At 42.4% G+C, this 21,391-nt stretch overlaps 1 protein-coding gene across 2 annotated transcripts; it reads left to right on the top strand.

The window, feature by feature from the left end:
- Positions 1-100: 100 nt before the first annotated feature.
- On the top strand, positions 101-20,761 carry LOC122875910 (paxillin-like). Of its 2 annotated transcripts, XM_044195575.1 has the most exons (14): positions 101-274; positions 11,984-12,192; positions 12,581-12,666; positions 12,768-12,907; positions 12,983-13,166; positions 14,412-14,526; positions 14,657-15,952; positions 17,131-17,397; positions 17,525-17,941; positions 18,116-18,277; positions 18,387-18,560; positions 18,645-18,726; positions 18,842-18,990; positions 19,098-20,761. In XM_044195575.1, exons 1-14 carry the CDS (start codon positions 262-264, stop codon positions 19,362-19,364), a joined length of 3,561 nt encoding a protein of 1,186 aa, XP_044051510.1. In that variant the 5' UTR covers positions 101-261; the 3' UTR covers positions 19,365-20,761. The 2 variants fall into 2 exon arrangements, with proteins under 2 accessions (XP_044051510.1, XP_044051511.1); XM_044195576.1 differs by lacking the exons at positions 14,657-15,952; positions 17,131-17,397; positions 17,525-17,941 and having other exon boundaries at positions 117-274.
- The last annotated feature ends 630 nt before the right edge of the window (positions 20,762-21,391 follow it).

Genomic DNA, 21,391 nt, shown 5'->3' with positions numbered 1-21,391 from the left:
TATTTTGCTACCCAGTGTCTTATTTTATGTATGTAACTCCAGCTTCTGGCCGCTAGATGTCGCTCATCACCGGGCCTCAGTAGGAGCGCGCGCTCTGGTAAAGTACACATGCACATATTGCAGCGCGTTCACGAGCGCTCTCCTGACCAACTTCCAGGGCAGCAGCAGTGAAGTAGTTTGAAGAGGAAAATTGAGACTCCGTAAACAGTTGAGAAGCTCACCAAATATAAAACTGACACAGGCCAAAGCCAGGCAGCCACTATGGACGATTTAGGTAAGTAATGAAGCAGTTTTGAAAACGCTCTGTGTTTTCTACACAGTGAGGAGCGGATAGCAGGGTGGAGGAGTTAACGTTACGACGAGATTTTATGTTGAAAAGAGGGACCGGTGTAGTCACCTTACTCTGGGAACGCTAGCTATTTTCTGCCAGAAACTTTACAGTACAGTGTGGCTGAGTGAATGTTTGGCACATTTTACCCTTTTGGTTTTTATATCAGCATCGTAGAAACACCTTAGCGACTGGACATGGCTAGCCTTTACCACCACCTCCTTTTAAACTCTCCCTCTCTGCAGTAACGTTAATGTTTCTGATAATAATACGCTATCCTGCGCATTTAAAAAAACAAACTACTTTTGATCAATATGTGTGCCAGAGGGAGGAGATATTTGGCTGACATTTTGACACCGAGCTTTAACATTACCTCCTCAACTTTTGCCCCCAGGCTATTCATTCCAGCTTTGAAGTGGTGGAGTCAACAGGCCTCCCCATTTAGACTGCTCAGTACAGCACAATGTGAGCTCAGCCCTGGCTTGGCTGGCTTATAATGTATCTCCAGTCTGATGGAGCAGACTTAACTGCTAGTGATACTTAATTGCCATGCAATCTACTTTGTTGTTTTCAAATGGGCAGCCTTGATACAGGAGACAAAGATGTGATTAGGACAATTAAAAAACTGGACATTGTACTGTATATAAAATACTGTATGTGATTAGACATGTGCGAGCCATAAGTTCAATTAAAAAGGAAAAAAAATCCACCTCAAAGAAACACTATGTTAAAGGTGCACTTTCTAGGAGGTGAAACAGTAGTAGTTATTGGTGCTGTCATCCTGTTGATTTCTGCCACAGGGCAGGTTTTATATATTAGATTGGTGTAGCTGTGCCAGTATCTATTCATGTCCATGCATCACAGACCTGGAATAAATGGAGCTGCTAGAGATTCAAAACCCTCTTGCTGCACATTTGCTTTGGTTTTTTGATTAATTATTGTACATTAACATTTAGAATTGCCTTCAAATCATGTGGTAAAAAGACATATACTCATTTTTCTTTATCAGCTAGGTACAAGTACAAAATTATCTGACTGATTCATTATTACTACACAATAATCCGATTTTTAGACTAGAAGATGACTTTTGATCATGTTTAATTATTTGCCAAAATTGCTGTTCGAATAGATCATTTTCCCTGCAAGATTTACTAGCTGTTTGATGGTGGTTGGGTTTAATATTCTAATTAGTGTTCATTTTACATTATCTACTGCTGATGCTCAAGTCAGTTATGATGTCATGATTTCTTGTCATTTACCTGTAAGTTAGGGCTGCAACTAACACTTATTGTTATTATCCATGAATATGTTGTTGTTTTGATTGATCAAACGTTTAGTCTACAAAATATCAGAAAATCGTGAAAAATGCCCATCACAAGTTGTGAAACCTCAAAGTGACGTCTTCTAATAGCTAATCCTTTTATCTGTCCTATATCCAACACCAGCATTGATGACAATCAATACAACATATAACATATACTGACTATGTGTAGCTCCATCTATTTTTTTTGTGCCTCACTAACCAGTCACCTCTTCAGTTCATTGGCCCTTGTCCTTTGGCACTGAACCTCTGAACTTCTAATTTTGTTGTTTATAGTTTTCCCCATCTGGTCAATTTGCTATATTTACCTTGCTAATTCAGAATAGATCACTTATTTAGCCTTTGTCAGGTATCTGTAGGAATGCTGCCATTGTACTGATCTCCCAAAGTAGAAAGGCAGTAAAATAGATTTGTGAATTGTTTAAGTGGAGAGACGATGAGCTGCATTTTGAGTTTGGCTTGAGAATGCCTCCAGGGCACATTAGATGCTCTAGCTACCATGGGCCACTGAAAGGGCTGATTGTTGGTTGAGAGGGAGCCTACAGTCTCACTGAAGCAGCCTGAACAGCAGGCTGAAGGAGGGGGCGAGGCTGCTGAGGAATGTCGAACATCACTCCGAGTCAGGGTCCAAGGCCAAATACTCTCTGGGTCATGATTCACCTCCTACCACTACTCAGCCCCGTACATGCTGCCACCAGAGGGAGGGCTGTCGGTTTCAGTCTGTCTTCCTCAAACATGGGTCCTCTGGTAATTGCACATACTTAGAGATTGTTAAAAACATCTTTTAGCTTTGAGGTCTGGTAGCCTGACAATCACAGAACCGTGAAGTTAAATGGCTTTCAACTCCTCTACTGCAACAACAATTTTAACTTTTTTGTACACATCATGTGGCAAACCCCTCCCACGTCCTCCCTAAATATGCAATAACAAACCATGCTAAATATTTGTAAAGACTTCATGACTGTGGTTTACTGTACTTCCAGTAAACCCCCCCACCTAACAAGCCCCCACACGTCCTTGTCTTGAGGCTCATTGATGGCAGGTCTACATCGAGCTGTTTGGAAAACTGATCAGACTCCACTCTTTCCGTCTTCTTTCATTCCGTGTATATTGATCTGCCCACATTGCTTAACACTCGAGGAAGGGAATTCCCTCGGCATAGTGTGAGCACTCTTCCAGTCTGAGTCAGAGTTTTCCAGAGGTTTTCTCTGATCAGTCTTTTACAGTCCAGACCAGGTGGCAGCCAGGCCCAGCCTCACTGTCGTTACTGATGTGGCCCTTAAGCCACATGTGACACACCGTGCTTTGGCTTGTCCTGCTCCTGTGTTTCATGTTTGTGGGGTATGAAGCCAAGCTCAGCTCACTGTGAATTCCTCAGGATTGTGTGAGATTCAGGCAGACTGACCTCACAGGACTATGGAGGCCCTGCTCCATGTCTGCAGGTTAACACTGAGGAACCTGGATTAGTACAGACATGCATTATGCTGGAGCGTCATGACTAAAGTGACAATAACACTCAATCAAGCATGATAGGCTCTCCTTTTGGTTTTAAATTCCCACTAAATCAGCTGTTTGCAGATTACCAATGAATCAAATCCAGGGCTGGATTACTAACAGGGCAAAGTGGTCAAGGGCCCCTTAGAACTTTAGGGGCCCCAAAAACCCCAGTTTCACAGTGTGGCAATTTAATTAATTTCATATTTGTTTGGTAATATGCACTATTAAAGCACACTATAAACGTACATTTTAAGGACATTAACGCAGCTCCTGCATTTTAACCATAGACTGTATATTAGTTCTTCTATTCCTGTGTGCACTGACGTGATAGTGAGCTGCTGTAACAAAAGAGTTTCCCCTCGGGGATCAATAAAGTATTTCTGATTCTGATATAAAGCTGGACGATATGACAGCTCCCCAAAAGTGAAGCCAGAACATCTCAATCGCCTCTTGGTGGCTGGCTGCAGTATAAGTCATAAACCCCGCCGCCTCAGTGTTAGCGGATGGGATATGAGCCAAACTAAAAACTCAAAAGTACACACCAAATACATTTTTCCTAAAGATGGTTTCTGTCATTTTAGGTAGTTCTTATCACGCTGATGTATGTTTAAGTGTTAGTTTTTCTGATAAGTTTGATTTTAATTAGTTATTTGATGCTAGGGGGTGTCACGTCATTATTGACAGCTGAGGCCAGCTCGCGACTGATTCGGCTGGGTATATGGACGGTACCTGAATACTGCAGCTCCAACCCCGATCACTACTGCGCAGACTCTGGTTGCAAATGACGTCAAAAGCACAGCTCCCGTATCTGGGATATTTTGGCTTCACTTTTGTACAGTGGGAGGAGGTGGAGATGCGTCGTCCATTTTTATATACAGTCTATGATTTTAACCTACTCTTAAGGCCCTGTCTTGCAGAGGGGCCCAGTGTAAAAATCTAGTTTTAGTACCGCTGATACTATACTGACATTACTTACAGTACATTTTCTTGAATAATTGTGTGTTTCATCAAATTATCACCAAACTAACTTGGGGATCCCAGGGTGAGTCGGGGGTCCATTAGCAGGTAAATCCAGCCCAGATCAAATCAGCATTACTATGTACATATATTTAGGGCTCCAATATTTGACACATTGTGTGTTGAAACAAGATCCTTGTATTGAATCATACATCACCGGACACATGTATACATGTTGTTACAACATTTATATTTTGCTGTCTCCTTTACAGACTATAATGTAGCTAGTAATAGTCAGACTTCCTAACTTTGTAATGCTAACATGCAGAAATAGTCATCTGTACGTATTTCAAAACAGTGTGAGCCACTTAGCTCTATTTTGCACACACACTCGGGCCCATGTGTATCTACAGGAGGTGGCTATGTGGGCTGAAACAGACAGCTGCACTTGCTAAACATGCCTTTCGTAAACCCAAACAGCAGCCCTGTTAAATGTACTGTAATGGTATCTGTTGATCACCTTGCAGAGGAAGGCCTTATTCTCCAGGCTGGAGTAAGACTTGGTTGTTGCAGAAGCAGTGTGGTCTTAAATGTTTACAGTGTCTACACAGCATACCAAAAGATCTTGGAAGGTCTAAAGTGGTTTCTGTGTCCCAGTGTGTTGGCAGCACAGAGTTAGTGTTACCAGACTAGCTTTCATCACCCCATGAGAGCTGCAAGGTTAGTGCATACCGCCCCTAACCAGTGGGCTCGCCTGCTCAGTTAGAGGGAAGCTCCTGACTGTAAATCAGTCTTGTTCCCGAGCTCCACACCCATCCTGTTCTGGATCTAGGGAAGAGAGCTGCATGGCTGACCTCATCGCTTAGGCAACAGACCCTGCCCCACATCCTGAGGAAACAGAGGAGAAAAACAATGAGCAGAGTCAGTGCTGGAGGCCAGCAAACACTGGTAGAGGGGGCAGCTGTAGGTCTTCAGTCTATGATCCTGCTGCTAGAACAGCATTTTCACTATTTAATGCTTTGGTACCATATTGTTGCTTCAGGTGCAGCGCCCTTCCTTCTCTTCCTCTTGCCATGCTGTTTCCATGCCTTCCCTGTTCCCTGGCCTTGTAACTTGGCTCAGAGAACAGTGCTGATTATTTTCCTGACAGGTCTGGGTAATGTAGTATGAGCCTGAGTCCCTGCTGGATTCTTCTAACGTTACTCAAGCCGGGGACACCCGAGGGCATGTTCAAAGACAGGGGAGCTTCATGTCTGTAAGCAGGGCCGGAAATCTCACTTATATTTTCTAAATACTAAAATTCTGTCATTCAGTTTTAATATACCATAAACCTACACTTCTTTATGTTTTGTTACTATAGCTGGCTATCGGACCTCAGTGCCTTATTGGTAATGACTGCAATGTGTCCGTAGCACTTAGTATTAAACTGTTGCGTACCAAAAGCTGGCATCAAATGCTTGCTCAGATTCACACTTTTCTTTAATCAGACAGTATTTACATTTGACTGCAACGATTAGTCAGTTAGTCGATCTACAGATGATTAATCTGCAACTATGTTCATAACTAATTAATAATTGAAGCCATTTTCCAAGCATTTGATGGTCCCAGCTTCTCAAATGTGAGAATCTGCTTTTCATTGTCTTAACGTTATATTAAACTAAATATCTTTGGGTTTTGGACTCTTGGTTGGATAAAACAAGACATTAGATGTCATCTCCTTTGCCTCCAGGAAAGTGTGACATTTCTCACTGTTTTCTGATGTTTTTTTGACAAATTATTTATCGAAATAATAATCAACAGATGAATCGATAATGAAGTAATCGTACTTGCAGCCCTGATTTTAACCGTCATTTTATTTAAGCATAGTTCTTGTACGGCTGCTTGTGTTTTAGACAGCATTTAATATTTGAGAAGTTTGGCTTCTTTTGTTCAATAAAAAACTTTATTCCTCAAAATAAGGTATCTAAAAAAGTATCATTTTGTATTCTCTGGTGCCAGCTTCTTAAACGTGAATATTTGCTTGTTTTCTTGGTTTCTATGATATTAAACTTAATATATTTGGACTGTTGGTTGGACAAACAAGCGATTTGAATATGTCAGCTTCAGGAAAATGTGATGGGCTTTTTCTACAATTTTCTGACATTTTATAGATGAAATACAGTAAAGTAAAAAATAATCAGCAGATTGGTCAGTACTAAAAATAATTCTTAGTTGCGGCCCTATTTGTTACAAGCCAGAGTGAGTGGTGTAGACAAACTTCATCCCCTGACTAAATCCATCAGGATGCTGATAGCTGTTTAATGTTCTGCTCTTCTATAGGATGGCTTCATGTTTGGAGGATAACATTGACTGACTTTGTTTTCAGTCAAGAGACAGCCTTTCTTAGAGGGTCTTCCACATACTACCACTACCCAATTACTCTCTTATGGCACAAAAGGCTACTCACTAACATACGGCCTTCACGCATGCATGGCTATGAATGTGTCCTCAGTGACTGGGTGTTACATCAGTCTTTAGACTTTCCCCAGTCATCTGATTTACAGGTCTGTGGGGAAGTGCTTTTATTTTGGTCCAGCGTTCTCTAAGGGGCGTGTCATCTTTCAAATATGGGGCTGCTTGGCAGGGTATTTTTAGGTGTGTTTATTTTGAAGTTATCACCCTAAGATGCTTCTGTCTTTCTGATAGTATGCTATTTCACTCATTCATCTTTTGTTTGTATGGGTCTGTGTGTTCTACTGTACAAAAAGGTGGCCAATTGTACGGCTTGACATTTGTTTGAATGTTTCTCTGTTGACCATTTAATGTGTTTGCTGTTCCTCCATTTTCTCTCGTTCACTCACATTCTCTGTTTCTCTGTCCCTGGTTTCTTCCCAGCCTTCCCTTCCTGTCTCACTGGCATCTCACCCTCCACCCCCCCTCCCTGGCCCCTGCCTGTCTTGTTTGATATAAATATCGTGTCGGGTTGGCCTGATGGGGTAGGGTTTCGGTGTGGGGCTGTGGCCAGTCCTGTTTTTTTTTTTTTTTTTTTTTTTTTTTGCTCCTGGCTATAAACAGGTGAGCTGCGGACCCTGGTGGCCCATCATCACCCCCCCGCACTGTTCTGTACTCCACGCTCTGTGGGAAATGGGCAGTAAAATTGACATTGACATCTCCCTTATCCTGGAATTCAAAGCATGCTGTAGTTAGTGGAATGGGTCCTGTAATTGTCAACACATTATTTTCATTTTCTGGACTGACAGATGGTGTTTTGTATTCTTGCACATTCCTCACCAGCTCTCTACCTAGAATCCTGCGATATTGGTTGGAGGAATGTGTCTCCTGCTTGAGTAGATTTTATTCCAGTTAAGACAGGTTGGATGTTAAATGATGTTTCACTGGATTAGGGCAAACGTATGTACCCTTCCCTATAGCCACCTTCCCCGTGTCCCCGCCTGATTGCTTTCTTTCTCCAAAGCGGACAGAGGAATGTGTGGAATTCCCCATGCACCTTTGCGCCCATCTGATAAACACTGCAGGACTGTGGCAGAGCCTTGGGTGGGTGGGAGGGGGGCTGTGCACGGGCAAGATTGTACATGTACCCACTGCCACAAGAATGTGTCACTATCCACATAACTTGAGAGTTGTTTGTTGAACATAATGAAAATTAGTTACCACAGCGTGAGCACAGATGGTTCCCCTGACAGAGTGAGCCACTGTTAAAGTAAATCTGTATATTGTTTGACTGAGGTTTGATGAATTCATCTTGAATTATTAGTCCCAGTCATGTCCTTTTTGATGACAGCTGTATTCCTCCAGAACTTACACAATGGACTATTGAGTCAGGATGCTATTAGAGCAGAATTGGACTTTGTCCATTGTGGCTCCTACCCCCTGTCTGGAATGGAAAAGATTAGCCTGTTACTTGGCTTACAGTGCATGTTTGCATTCTTAATGCTTCTAACTCTTCGTGGACCAAACTTGTCTGAGACTGACGAAGGCTTGTTGTCCGTCCTCACGCCAGACTCAATGCTGCCCCCCTCAGGGAAATTAGAGAAGCAAGAAAATTCCAGTAGCATCTTCAGTCTTTATCCTTTTATGACCTGCAGTAAATTATATCAAAGAGATGCACTTAATGGTTACCGAGAATGGTGTGTGTGTAATACAGGCTACTTAGTCAAAGGCTACAAAAGGATGTGAGCTGGAAATTTTGGATTTAGTAATTATAGTAATTATACTTCTCTGATGCTAAATTTAAAAAGGTCTGACTGTGTTAAAGGTCTTTCCTAAGGCTCTGTTTTAGTCTTTCTTTATCCTGATATAGAAATAGCAGAATCCAGGCAGGTGCGTCTTCCACTGTGATTATAGTGCCATCCATATTAGGGCTGCAACTAACAATTATTTTTAATTATTTTATTATCTGCTGATTTATTATTATTATTTTAATGTTAAAAAAGTGAAAAATCACACATTCCTAAAGCCCAACGGGACACACCAAATCACTTTTTTTTGTCCTACCAACAGTCTAAAACCCAAAGATGAAAAAATGTACTATCGCATAAGGTAAAGAAAAGCTGGAACTATGGAATGTTTTGCGTTTTTGCTTGAAAAATGACTTAACAATTAGTTGATTGTTGAATAATTGACTAATCGTTTCAGCTCTAATCCATATCTTCTTTAAAGCCCCTATATGTAGGACAACTCCTGATCGGCATTCAATTTAGGGACACTGAGAATGAAGGGCTAAAAACAACACATAGACGACACCAGCTTTCACTGGGACTGTCCACTCTTTTTTTACAAACACAAGTACATACAAATCTACCCTGAAACATACTGTAGCTGTTTATTTCCCACCAAGGAATGAATAAGGCATTATTTATTAGACATTATAGTTTGATTTAAACAATGAATCTAACTGTGATGATGTCCTCCCCCTGTGGAGATGCTACTCTGTGTTCGTGGGCCTGTGCCTGTGTCACAGATGTGTAGTATCAGCAGGTGGGAGGGGGTATAATGAGTGCAGAGACATCGTTATTGACAGAGTCTCAAAAACTTGGCTCTGGCTACAAGTGTTTTGGAGAACCTCAGGCAGTACGGCTGTCCTCTCTGTCAAGGCCACAAAAAAAGTTCTAGGAATACATTACCATAATTAGTAAGTCTTTAGGCATTTATTCTTTTTGTTTGACAGCTTTTACGTTCTGCTAGAATAGAAATGAGAATCTAAATCTAAATCCTACACTGTATTTTATATGACTCACCTTTTGTTCCAAAACCAGTTGTGGTATTTTTCTATCTGGAGGCTTTGTTTTATGAGTGACAAAGTCAACTTCAGTAAGACCTTGTTTAGCATGTCAGCACCAGGTGCAGATTATTTTGAGCTGGTCATGATATTTCAGCACATTTGCACAGACATGGGCTACTCTCTGAGCCTACCGCTTTAAATAGGCTTGTGCTCCCATGTGGTTTATGTCAAACTTCATGACTTCAACTTTTAGCTTCTGGGCAGGATCTCCCTTTCGACTGAAGACTGATGAAGAGCAGTGGCGGAACATAGTGGAAGTTTAGGTATAGAGACGTATAAGAGTCTCTGGTTTATCGCACTTTTCTTGTAAACTTATCCCAGCTCATCTGAGTTGAACATTCAAACTTAAGACACAAGTTTAAATGTTTGTTTGCAATTTTAGATGCAATTTAACATAACAGACGTACATTACAATCCTATTGGCTGTATTCATTTGTAAATGCAGATTTTAGGGTGAGAATGAACAAAATAGGTAGATGTTCAGTGTTTGTTATTAAGATAATGGGGCACTGAAAGGATACCGTTGTTGAAACCACTCCCCCCAGTAGACATGGCATGTTATCACTCCATGTTGCTCACACTATCTTTGTCTGTACTGCTGTCTGCTTCACACACACACACACACACACACACACACACACACACACACACATATATATAATCCTGCTTGGAGGATATTACAGATACAGCAGGTGGAACAAATAATGTAAGTACAGCTACTGGCTTTTTAACTATTTTAAAAGTTAAATGTTCTTGGATTACTGGGAACTTCTTTTTTGTTTCATTATAAGATTACATTTTGAATGCTTTGTTGTTAGATCAATGTTGACACAGACAAAGGAGAAACTTAACCAGTCTGTTCCAAGCCTAAGGGGACTTTCTGTGTATGTTTTTTATGGTCACTTGATTGTGGATGGTATGAAGGCAGTGTCTGCCATTTTCACTGAGCAATAAGATGCCCTTATGAGTATTCAGTGGCGTGCAGTTAGACTTGATCCAACTGTTCACCCCAAAATCTAAATAGAAAGAAATATAGTTCCTACATAAAAACTGCTCACAACAAATCTGTGGATTATCTTGAGTAACTGGGTCATTATTTCTGATTTCTTTTAAATGTCTTTTTTTGGCGCTTTGAGCACCACAAGTCGAGCTCCATATAGTTGCATTATATAAAAAAAAATAATAAAAAAAATGCAGACGTCTCTATGGCTAATATCTCCAAAACTTGGCAACTCACACCAAAACAATGTAGATGGATGACTAGCACTACAGGTAAGAGGAAAAATATGTATTTTTGATTTGGGGGTGAACTGTCCCTTTCAAGCTTTTACGTTAAGTTTTTAAGTAAAATATTTACTTTGCTGCTGACTCTATAGTAGGATAAATTTAATGTTGTGTGAAAGAATGCTGGCGTATTTGGAGAAGTAGGATGATTCAGATAATAGAAAAATGGTTAGTATGCCTACAAGTAATCCATCATCACTTAACTAATGTCCCACTTCTTTTTTTCCCAAACATAATTTTTTTTAAATAACTCATAACATTTTCATACATGAACAGATTTTAAATTTAGATAGACACTTTCTACTTGCGTAAATTGTATTTTAGAAGCGGCGTGAGCCTGGTAAGCTAGCGGACCTTCTGGTTAATTGGACAGTTTTCGACCCTGCTCCTCTGGTGTTATGAACTTAAAAGTGCAGTGATTCGTTGAAACAGACTATAACCGTTTTAAGCCCCTGTAGTGTAACAGTATGCAGCCGGTGATTGCGGTCTATTCTGGACAGGCTGAGGATGGATGGATTGTGTGATGTAAGAGTCTATTTTGTTCCTGCGTTCCACCGAACACTCAGCAGGGTAACACTGTACCCCCTCAACCCTGGACTGGATTCAGAAACACTTTCAGTCTGTCTGCTTCTTTGTTCCTATCTGTCTGTCTTGTTAAGTTCCCACTCGTTCTCATAAAACAGAGACTAATCAAAGACATTCGTTATTCACAGAGGTATAATATACTGAAATGATAGATCAAGCTCATAGACAGTTAGCTCTCATTGTCAGCAGGGTTGTAGTGTGGACTGATGGAAAAAGTATGTTAGGGATTTCAGAGGGATATTTTATGTAAGCCTAATGGGTTTAGGTATGAAGTTGGGCTCAGTGATGTACTGTGCCATGTTGTGATGGTTACGTAGCCTCACCTTACTCTTGGATGATCTGCGCTGAGGAGAAGGCTTTTTTTGGAGACAGGTTGGAATGAGGGACTAACTCAGACTCGCTGCTATTGTCTGTTTACAGACTGACACCACATTTAGTAGTCGCCTCCTCAAAGCACCCAACAACCCCAGTAAAGGATTCATTGGTCTCCAGACCAACCATATTTGTAGGTTTAACTATCTTGCAAAAACAGTTCAGGAATTTGTCTCTGATGTATTTGCTCCAATGACATGAGGAATTACTGTGTCCAATTTTGATGAATCGACACTAAAAGCAAATACAAATATTTAATTTAGTTATTTGACTAGCACCATTGTAATGTGTATCTACTGTAGTGTAAGTGCCCCTTGCAACATAAATATAGTAAAACTTTAACTATTAAATCTTTCAGACGCGTTGCTGGCGGACCTGGAATCTACTACGTCCCACATCTCAAAGCGACCTGTGTTCTTGTCTGACGAGACCCCCTACTCCATCCCCACCGGAGGACACTCCTACCAGGATGTGTCAGTTCCACCTCCAGTCCCTCCTCCACCCTCAGCCGAGGCTCTGAACGGGTCCCTGATAGATCAGCCGGACTCCCACCACTCCTCTCAGCAGGTAGGTGTCTGTAGTGTGACCATGCATAACCAAACTCATGAACTAATGTTTCCTCGTGAAATAATTCAACAAACAGGTTTGTCATAAAGTGCTTAATAAGTTTGACATAGTACAAGGAAGTGACACAGCACAAATTAAATTTGGTAGACATATGAAAGATGTAGAAAAGGGGTAGAAAAAACATTTAAAGCCACAAGTATCGTATGTCTGTGTGCATTTGATACTTTTGTGATCTGATCACAATCTCAGATATCACATTAATCAGAAAAGAAATATGAGCAGAGACGTTCAGTCTTACACAGTTAACTGGGTCCAGATGAATGTCATAGTGAATGCCAAGTGAAAAAACAAGTTTTCTCAGTATGTCTGACTGATTTATCCTCTGCAGTCGTTAGGTTCGGCTCAGAAGAGCTCATGGTCCAGGGACAGTAGCAGCTCTCCGTTGTCTCACATTGAAGAGGACCACGTCTACAGGTATCCTGCCACACACTTGAAAGGTTGTGTGTATAAGTTGACTGTCTGTCATTTTCCTGCTAGTTGCTATTAGCAGTTGTCGCTCTCTGTCTCCTTCTCAGTTTTCCAAACAAACAGAAGTCATCAGACCCGTCAACAGCAGCCATGACCTCTGCCCTGGGAAGTAACCTCTCAGAGCTCGACAGGCTGCTGCTGGAACTCAACGCAGTGCAACAGAGCTCCCCTTCATTCCCCACTACAGGTAGACACAAAGCCTTCAGCTTTACCAGACCTGTTTGTGGTGAGCACAATTAGTTATACTGTTATGTGTCCACAGAGGAGGCAGCTCCACCTTTACCATCCTGCAGCATCACCCACTACGAGAACGGCAGCGCCCCTGACATCATGGTGAGCCCTCCCCCTCAGGACAAACCCAAGCGGAACGGAACAAGGCTGGATGAGACCCGACCCACTGTGGAGAGTCTGCTGGACGAGCTGGAGGGCTCAGTGCCTTCACCCAGGTACACACAGTCTCTCCACTGCAGCTGGTCTCTAACTCTGACGTAGGCTTCCATGACTCTCATTAAACTGAAAAAGAAAGAGGTGGTCTTGCATTGAAAAAACTTGTTCGTACTGCATGTCGTCCGACCACATCTGAAGGCAAAAGCTGTTTATGGCTGTGTCCAATGGCCTCACTTGAAGCTGGGGTGAAAAGCTGGCCATCATATAGAGGTGGGAGACAGGATAATTGTTCAAATATAAGGATAATGGCGCGCATTTTCATACAGTCTTTCCTCAAAGGCATTCATAGTATTGCACTTGTTTGTACATACGAAAAGTGACAGAAGTAGTTGTGTAAAGAATGACAAAATAGACCTTGAGAGAGAAGTTCAAACCATGTGCAATCTGTTGCTTCTGCACACCTGGCCAAACTGCTGTCGGTAGCTATTACTTGAAATGCTGCTGTTCAAACTTAGCTACAAAACGTTAGCTTGTCCAAATCGAGCTTCTTTGTTAACTGTTAATAAAGCAGTGCGTGGCAAAGCCTATTTCACAATCTTTATAAGGTCCAAAAGACAAAAAAATTATTAGGGCTGCAGCTTTCTTATATTTTCTGGTTTCTGGTATTGGCTCAGTACTACATGTACCTTGGAAGCTGTATCTGTCTATCTGTAAAAAGTTGGAACAGTGCATGCCATCATCATAGTGCCAACACACCTAGATTACAGTAGGCCACTGGGCGCCGCTGGGTCATTGTTGAGCATCTGTGGCTGTCTTTTTCCTCCACCTTTTTAGTTTTTTCTTCTACAAGGCAAAAGACAAGACAATGGCATTTTCATCTTCTTATCAGACATATTCTCAATTCTGCCCACACAGTATCAGACCATTTAAGCAGGTTTATAGTGGCATCAAAATGGTAGCTAGTTTGTTTTGTTTCTCTGTCAGATGTTTTTGGATTAGGAACACAGACCACTGACCACTTACTTCCTCAGAACGTACATGCATGCCTGCTTGCAGCTAGCCTATTAGCTGGTGTCTTTGCGGAGTGTCCAATTGCTAATTTTAATAGTAGATGGGAGGTAATACAATACTGTTGGAGCTTGTTCTCTGAAGTCGGCTTGGTGTGTAAGAGCTCTAAGCTAGAGAAAGATTTTGGCTTCTTGTAGGGAATCTAGTGCGAACTTGGACAATAGATATTTTGAGTTCTGCTGTTAGTAAGGTTTCCATGTTTGAATGTAATTACAAATCGTATTCGTATTTTCCAGCCCCTCCGCTCACCACAGCGATTTGGACACACCCTCTCAGCAGCAAGCCAGAATTTCAGCTTCCTGTGCCACAAGAGAGCTAGATGAGCTGATGGCTTCTTTGTCTGACTTCAAGGTACAAAGCAGCATGAGTGAATATTGGAAAGGCTTCACTTTATCAACAAAACACAAGCTTCTCCTGTCATATTCCTGATGATTTCTCTGTCCTCTTCCTCTTGTCTTGCTTATGCTTCTCTGTCCTCTAGCCCAGTTCTTTGGGCTCTCTGCTGGACCCAGCAGGAGCATCTTCCAGCTCTCCTCATCCTCCAGTCTCTTCCTCCATCACCCCAGTGGCTTCTCCTTTCCTTAGTCTGTCCCACCCGTCTGCCTGTGCCTCTCCTCTCTTCTCTTTGCCTGCGGGTCTAGAGCTGCACATAGATGAGGATGGAGGAGACGGTGGCATGTCGATGCCCCATCTGAACCGCCTCCCTCCCCACAGTCCTATATCCACACTCTCTGCAGTCAGTGACCTAGACTTGGACTCTGTCATAGATGTCTCTGCCACCATGCTGTCGTCCCAAACCAAGTCTCTGCTAGTCCTCTCTCAGTCTGCTTCCTCTAACTCCAGCCTGATGAGAAATAGCCCAAGTCCTTCCAATACCACCACCACCCCCTCACTTACCTCAGTTAACACCGTCCTGGACCACAAGTCCTCCAAGTCCCCTAGTCCATCTGTAGAACGGGTCTCACCCTCAAATACTGTCAGTAAATTCTCTTGTGCTCCTGAGAGCAAGGGGTCTGCTTCTTTTCATGACCTCGATTTGACTTTCTCCACTCCTCCTCCTTCAAAAAACCTTACCCCTCCTCTCTCAGCTCCAAAGACTCCTTCACCCCTCCCTGTTGCTGTCTCTATAGCTCAGCCTTCTGCACATGCTTCCTCAAAAACATCCTCACCATCTCCAGTCTCTCCATTGATGGTCCCCTCTCCACTGGCCTTCACTAGCCCCAGCAGACAGCTGTTTGAGTCGGCACCCGCAGCCCAGAGAGCCAGCCCCCTCGCTGTACAGCAACCCTCCATGGTAGAGCCTTCCCTGGACGAGGCACTAGACAAGCTGCTAGCAATGAGTTTTGCAGAGAATCACTCAGCAGCACATGTGGAGGAACCACAGCTGAAGATGGAGGCACAGTGTCTAGGCAGAGGAATGCAGGAGGTGCACGAGGAGTTCATCCTGCCCATGGACAGAAACAGCGTGCAGCCGGACACTTTCACCAGCGCCACCAACACCATCACAGACGACTCAGTGGACGGAGGCACTGATGGGAATGGAGATCTGGACTGGGCTGATGAGGAGCTGTCCGTGTCCTTCCATGATGGACTGGATGGCACCATGACGCCTTACACTGACAGGCCGTACACCGATGGCAGCATGACCCCGCTGACAGAGGCCAGCTGGATGGATGAGTCCATGACACCATCTTCATGCCCCGGGACCCCTGACGTTGCCCTGGACCTGCCCCTGCTGCAGAATCCTAATATAGACAGAGTCTCTGCATCCGGACATGTATGCATCTCCACTCCTGCTTGACACAAGATGGGCTGGTTTAGCTCACATTTTGCCTTTTTTTTTTGCTCTTGCTTATGAGACTGATGCGTCTGAACAAGCTGGCCTCCGCTTCGAGGGTTTTTCTCATATGTCTTTTTGAAAAGCTGAAACATGACATCAAATATTTATCACCTAGTTTGCTCACTAGTATAATTTATGCACCTTGTCATTTTAACACAGATAAGACAAGGATTGTTATAATTGCAGTCAATATCATCTCCAAGAGTTGGTTAGCACTATCAGATAGAGCTGAATTCAAATCAACAATTTTTATAATCGATTAATTGTTTCAGTTTAATCAAGCAAAAAAAAATCACTTTTTTCAGCTCTTAAAATATAAAAATTTCCTGCTTTTCTGTATTTTTAAATTATTTTAAGTTGAATATCTTTGGGTTATAGACTATTGGTGACATAAAACACAGCAGGCTTTCTGAACTTGTGAGGGGCATTTACTGTATTAGTGTTTTGTTTTACCTTTCGTAGACTACATGGTTAATGATTGATAAAACAAAATCAAAAATCTGACAATCAAAAAAACTGTAGCCCTACTGTCAGGCCTCATGGGTGGTGACAAGGTGCTTTAATTTTACTGTCCAGTCCAGTGTTAGAAACCCATTTAACTGGGCAGAACAAAACAGTGTTATGTTTGAGCTTTGCAAAAATAAAGATGAACCTTTTTGAAAATACATTCAGACCGAAGCTAGTGGAATAGGAGTTTGCTCAAAACGGGAGTAACTCTTTCTAATCAAGAGTTTTTGCTTTGATACTGCACAAGTAACTCACTGATTGGCCAGTACTCAGCATTGCACATATACACCACAGTCCTGCTTACCTGTTGTGCCAGTTTTGTGTGAAGGACCCTAATGTGACCTGCGTTGTGAAGTTGGTGTGGTTGCTTGACAGACTGGGAAGGCTGGGAGGGAAGTTCATGGGTAGGGATGGCATCTGACATAAGCATGCTAGAAGTGCATGAAGTGTGACTCTAAGCCCACTGACCACTGCATCCTGGCCTGTCAGAGACTTAAAAAATCACAATTTGAGCGACTCACCTGCTGCCCCAGAGCTCTGCTGTAAGTGCTTCAGCTGTGTTATGTTTGGTGTGGACATATGATAAGGTGCTCACCATTCCCTCTTAGATAAAATCAGTGATTAGACGCACCAAGGAGACTCCCAATGTGCACCCCATGTACCGAGATGGTCACCTGCGCAGGAAGATGGGACCCATCATTGTAAACAAGAACACTTCTCAGGACCGCCTCATAGAGGAGCTTCAGGGCAAGTTTGGGATCGGCCGCTCAGAGCGGCGACGTAAGCAGTCTGATGACTGGCTGACAGAGGGTGTCATTGTCTTGTCCAAACCCCAGCGATTCCGTCCTGATGGAGCCGGCAGTGAGGTCGAAAAGGTTGGCTCCAGTGTGCTCAGCAGTTTTCCCCCAAAAAATTTCACAATTAATTTACCTTTTTAGTTTTCTACACATGTTTCTCTCTGTGTTCCCTTCCTTCTCTCTGTCTTTCTCTCCTCTTCTGTAGATCATAATTCCCCCAGAGTCGCCTGTCCCTGTGAGGAAGGTGCTCCCACCTCTCTCTCCTCCCACCCCTCGTCGCCCTCCTATTGTAGAAGAAACTAAGCGATCACTCCCAGTACAGCAGCCCCCTGTCCCTATACCACCACCACCTCCTCTTCCTCCTCTTCCACCTCCCTCTCCCCCTCCACAACCTCCCTACATCCAGGATCCAGTTCCCGCTGCACCGCGGCGGATTATAAAAGCTGCACCTCCACCTGCCCCAATTCAGGAACAGCCTGCCCCCAAACCAGAGCCCCCTCCTCCTGTTCTTAAAACCCCAACCCGGCCTCCACCAGTAGAGCCAATGACACCAATTGTACCCAAAGTCCTGGTGTCTGTAGGCTGCCAAACAGAGTGTGACCCAATCTTCCCTCCAATGCAGGCATGAACCCCTGTCTCTTATCCCTTCTGTTTTTAACACTTCTAAGAAGCATACCATGATCATTTTTCATCTTAGTAACCTCAATCTTGAACATTGTATACCTAATTATGTTATATTACTGTGTGTATCAGGCACATCTTCAACACAACTGTTTTCATAATTTAACCATTTCAGATTATGGCCCAAGGAAAGGGTGGCGTTCCAGGTGGGCCTCCGACACAGGTCAACAAGCTGGACAATATGCTTGGTAGCCTGCAGTCTGACCTCAACAAACTGGGTGTGCAGACGGTAGCTAAAGGAGTTTGCGGTGCCTGCTGTAAGCCAATTGTGGGACAGGTGAGATGCTTTTGTTAAGATACTATATATGAAATATAAATATATGATAATTCTAATAATTTTTAGAGTTTGCATACTAAATGCACAATCCACTTTTCTGTTTGTATAGGTGGTGACTGCCATGGGCCGCACATGGCACCCTGAACACTTTGTGTGCACACACTGTCAAGAGGAGATAGGCTCCAGGAACTTCTTTGAGCGTGACGGACAGCCATACTGTGAGACAGATTACCATAACTTGTTCTCCCCACGGTGCTACTACTGCAACGGGCCCATACTGGATGTGAGTCGCTGCTGTTTACATATGTGGTCACGTCTGTTGTCGATTACAGTCAGCCAACAATAAATGTTGTCATGTCTCTTTTAGAAAGTTGTGACGGCGCTGGATAGGACATGGCATCCTGAACACTTCTTCTGCGCTCAGTGTGGATCCTTCTTTGGCCCAGAGGGTATTGTGATTTCTTGTATTGAATTATTACAATGACTTTTAAATATACAGTACTACTACTGCATTTTGTATTCACTGATTCAAATCTGTTGTCTGTTACTGTTATTCCTATGAAGGTTTTCATGAAAAGGACGGAAAAGCCTATTGCAGGAAGGATTACTTTGACATGTTTGCACCAAAATGTGGCGGCTGTGCCAGAGCCATTTTGGAGAACTACATCTCAGCGCTGAACAGCCTTTGGCATCCTGAGTGTTTTGTTTGCAGGGTCTGTATCTTGCATTTCTGATAGCTAGCGTGCCTCTATAAGATACTGTAATAAGAATAATTAGAATAACAGCATCTTCCTCTTCTCTCTCATGTCTTCGTTTACAGGAGTGCTTCACCCCGTTTGTGAATGGAAGTTTCTTTGAGCACGATGGCCAGCCCTACTGTGAAGTGCACTACCACGAGCGCCGTGGCTCCCTCTGCTCCGGCTGTCAGAAGCCCATCACGGGACGCTGTATCACAGCCATGTCCAAGAAGTTCCACCCGGAGCACTTTGTCTGCGCCTTCTGCCTGAAACAACTCAACAAAGGCACCTTTAAAGAACAAAATGACAAACCCTACTGCCATGGCTGCTTCATCAAGCTGTTCAGTTAGGGAGAGCATTAAACACTACTACGTATGGGTCAGGGCTTAGATAAGTGTCTAAAGCATCTTTAGCACAGGTAGGGTGGGAATGGGATTAATTGTGTTAGTATCAAAGAAGGTTGTCTGAACTCTGATGATCTCATTGGAAGTGTGTATGGATTAGGTATGTGCATGTGGTTGAAGCAGCATACTGTCTCTGCCAGACTAAAATACTTTTAACTTGTCCTTCAGAAATTTGGATAAACATCCCTGTCCCCCCTGACAGCTGTGGATTTTTGAAGTTCTTATCGGTTTTGAGTGGGTCAATAAGGCCAAGTGTGACGCAGATATACTCAACATTCAAAAGAAAATGAAAATCTTGAGTTCAAGAAAAATTCTGAAAACATCCAAAGTTGACATTACAAGTGTTTTTCAAATCAATTCTGATATGCAGAAGACTGAGGGTTTTTTTAAATCCCCTGAGCTGTCCTCCTTTTCTGTAATTCTTGCATAATTGTGTTTTCAAATCTTTTTAGTTTTTATCTTGCTAGATGGTGCTGAAATCGTACTGAACACTGTAGAAATCCATGAAATACTCTGCGTGTTTGACATTGTTGCTCACTGGCTGAGCGTGTCATTTTAGAAACCATAAAAAAAGAAATATAAAAATCAGAAAACTATAGCGGGGAGCAGGTGACCTGTTTTTTAACATTACAATATAAAACGTTTTTACAACAGATGGTAAAAGGCTTTTAGGTAGCATTTAGCTTTTTTTCCATGGTATAAAGTTGGACAGAGCAGATGGATAAACCCATGATATCACTGTAGCATTGACTGGAAATGGGCTTGTCAGAATTCACAATTATTTAGTAAGTGTGAAATTGATTGCAGTGTCTTTAGACTTTTACAGACGCAATCACTCATTCAACCTAAGAAAACACCAGCATATAAAGATTTTAAGTGTGGATACCAGAATGTTACAAAACTGAGTTTCTTTTATAAATGAAGCAAGGATTGAATTAATCAGTTTTATACAGCTTCCAAAATCAGAAGCACACCTATTTTTTAGCCAAAGGCAAACCATGCATGGATGAACATTTTACTGTGATTCTTAATGAAGAAATTCAATACGCAGGCGTCCGCCAGTAGCTGCAGTATTCACTCTGTTACATGTTTAAACAAACCTCGCGTTTTTGTGCTGCCAAATCATTCCTTGATACTTTTCACAGAAGAAAAGAGAAAACAGTCTGAAAACAGTTTCTTGCAGTTGTCTCATACAGTAAAGTGGAACCACACAAATTTATTGGGAGTATACTGTGCATCTCTTACGCTACCGTTACTGTTTCTGAGTACATCCTGAGAAGTTTTTTGTAAATATCCAATGCAGCTACATTGTAAGCAACGCACTGGCATGCTTAGCATGTACAGTATTGTTCAAAATAATAGCAGTACAATGTGACTAACCAGAATAATCAAGGTTTTTAGTATATTTTTTATTGCTACGTGGCAAACAAGTTACCAGTAGGTTCAGTAGATTCTCAGAAAACAAACAAGACCCAGCATTCATGATATGCACGCTCTTAAGGCTGTGCAATTGGGGTATTAGTTGAAAGGGGTGTGTTCAAAAAAATAGCAGTGTCTACCTTTGACTGTACAAACTCAAAACTATTTTGTACAAAAAAAAAATTTTTCTGGGATTTAGCAATCCTGTGAATCACTAAACTAATATTTAGTTGTATGACCACAGTTTTTTAAAACTGCTTGACATCTGTGTGGCATGGAGTCAACCAACTTGTGGCACCTCTCAGCTGTTATTCCACTCCATGATTCTTTAACAACATTCCACAATTCATTCACATTTCTTGGTTTTGCTTCAGAAACAGCATTTTTGATATCACCCCACAAGTTCTCAATTGGATTAAGGTCTGGAGATTGGGCTGGCCACTCCATAACATTAATTTTGTTGGTTTGGAACCAAGACTTTGCCCGTTTACTAGTGTGTTTTGGGTCATTGTCTTGTTGAAACAACCATTTCAAGGGCATGTCCTCTTCAGCAT

Source organism: Siniperca chuatsi, linkage group LG5, assembly GCF_020085105.1.
Source record: "Siniperca chuatsi isolate FFG_IHB_CAS linkage group LG5, ASM2008510v1, whole genome shotgun sequence".
NCBI classification, from domain to species: Eukaryota; Metazoa; Chordata; class Actinopteri; order Centrarchiformes; family Sinipercidae; genus Siniperca; species Siniperca chuatsi.
Note: the sequence above shows the minus strand (reverse complement) of the source record. Positions and strands in the feature narration are given on the sequence as shown.

Excerpts from the sequence above, each read along its gene's own strand:
- LOC122875910 (XM_044195575.1), top strand. Across the intron at positions 18,561-18,644 it reads GCAACGGGCCCATACTGGAT|AAAGTTGTGACGGCGCTGGA; the intron begins GTGAGTCGCTGC and ends TGTCTCTTTTAG. Across the intron at positions 18,991-19,097 it reads CTGAGTGTTTTGTTTGCAGG|GAGTGCTTCACCCCGTTTGT; the intron begins GTCTGTATCTTG and ends CTTCGTTTACAG.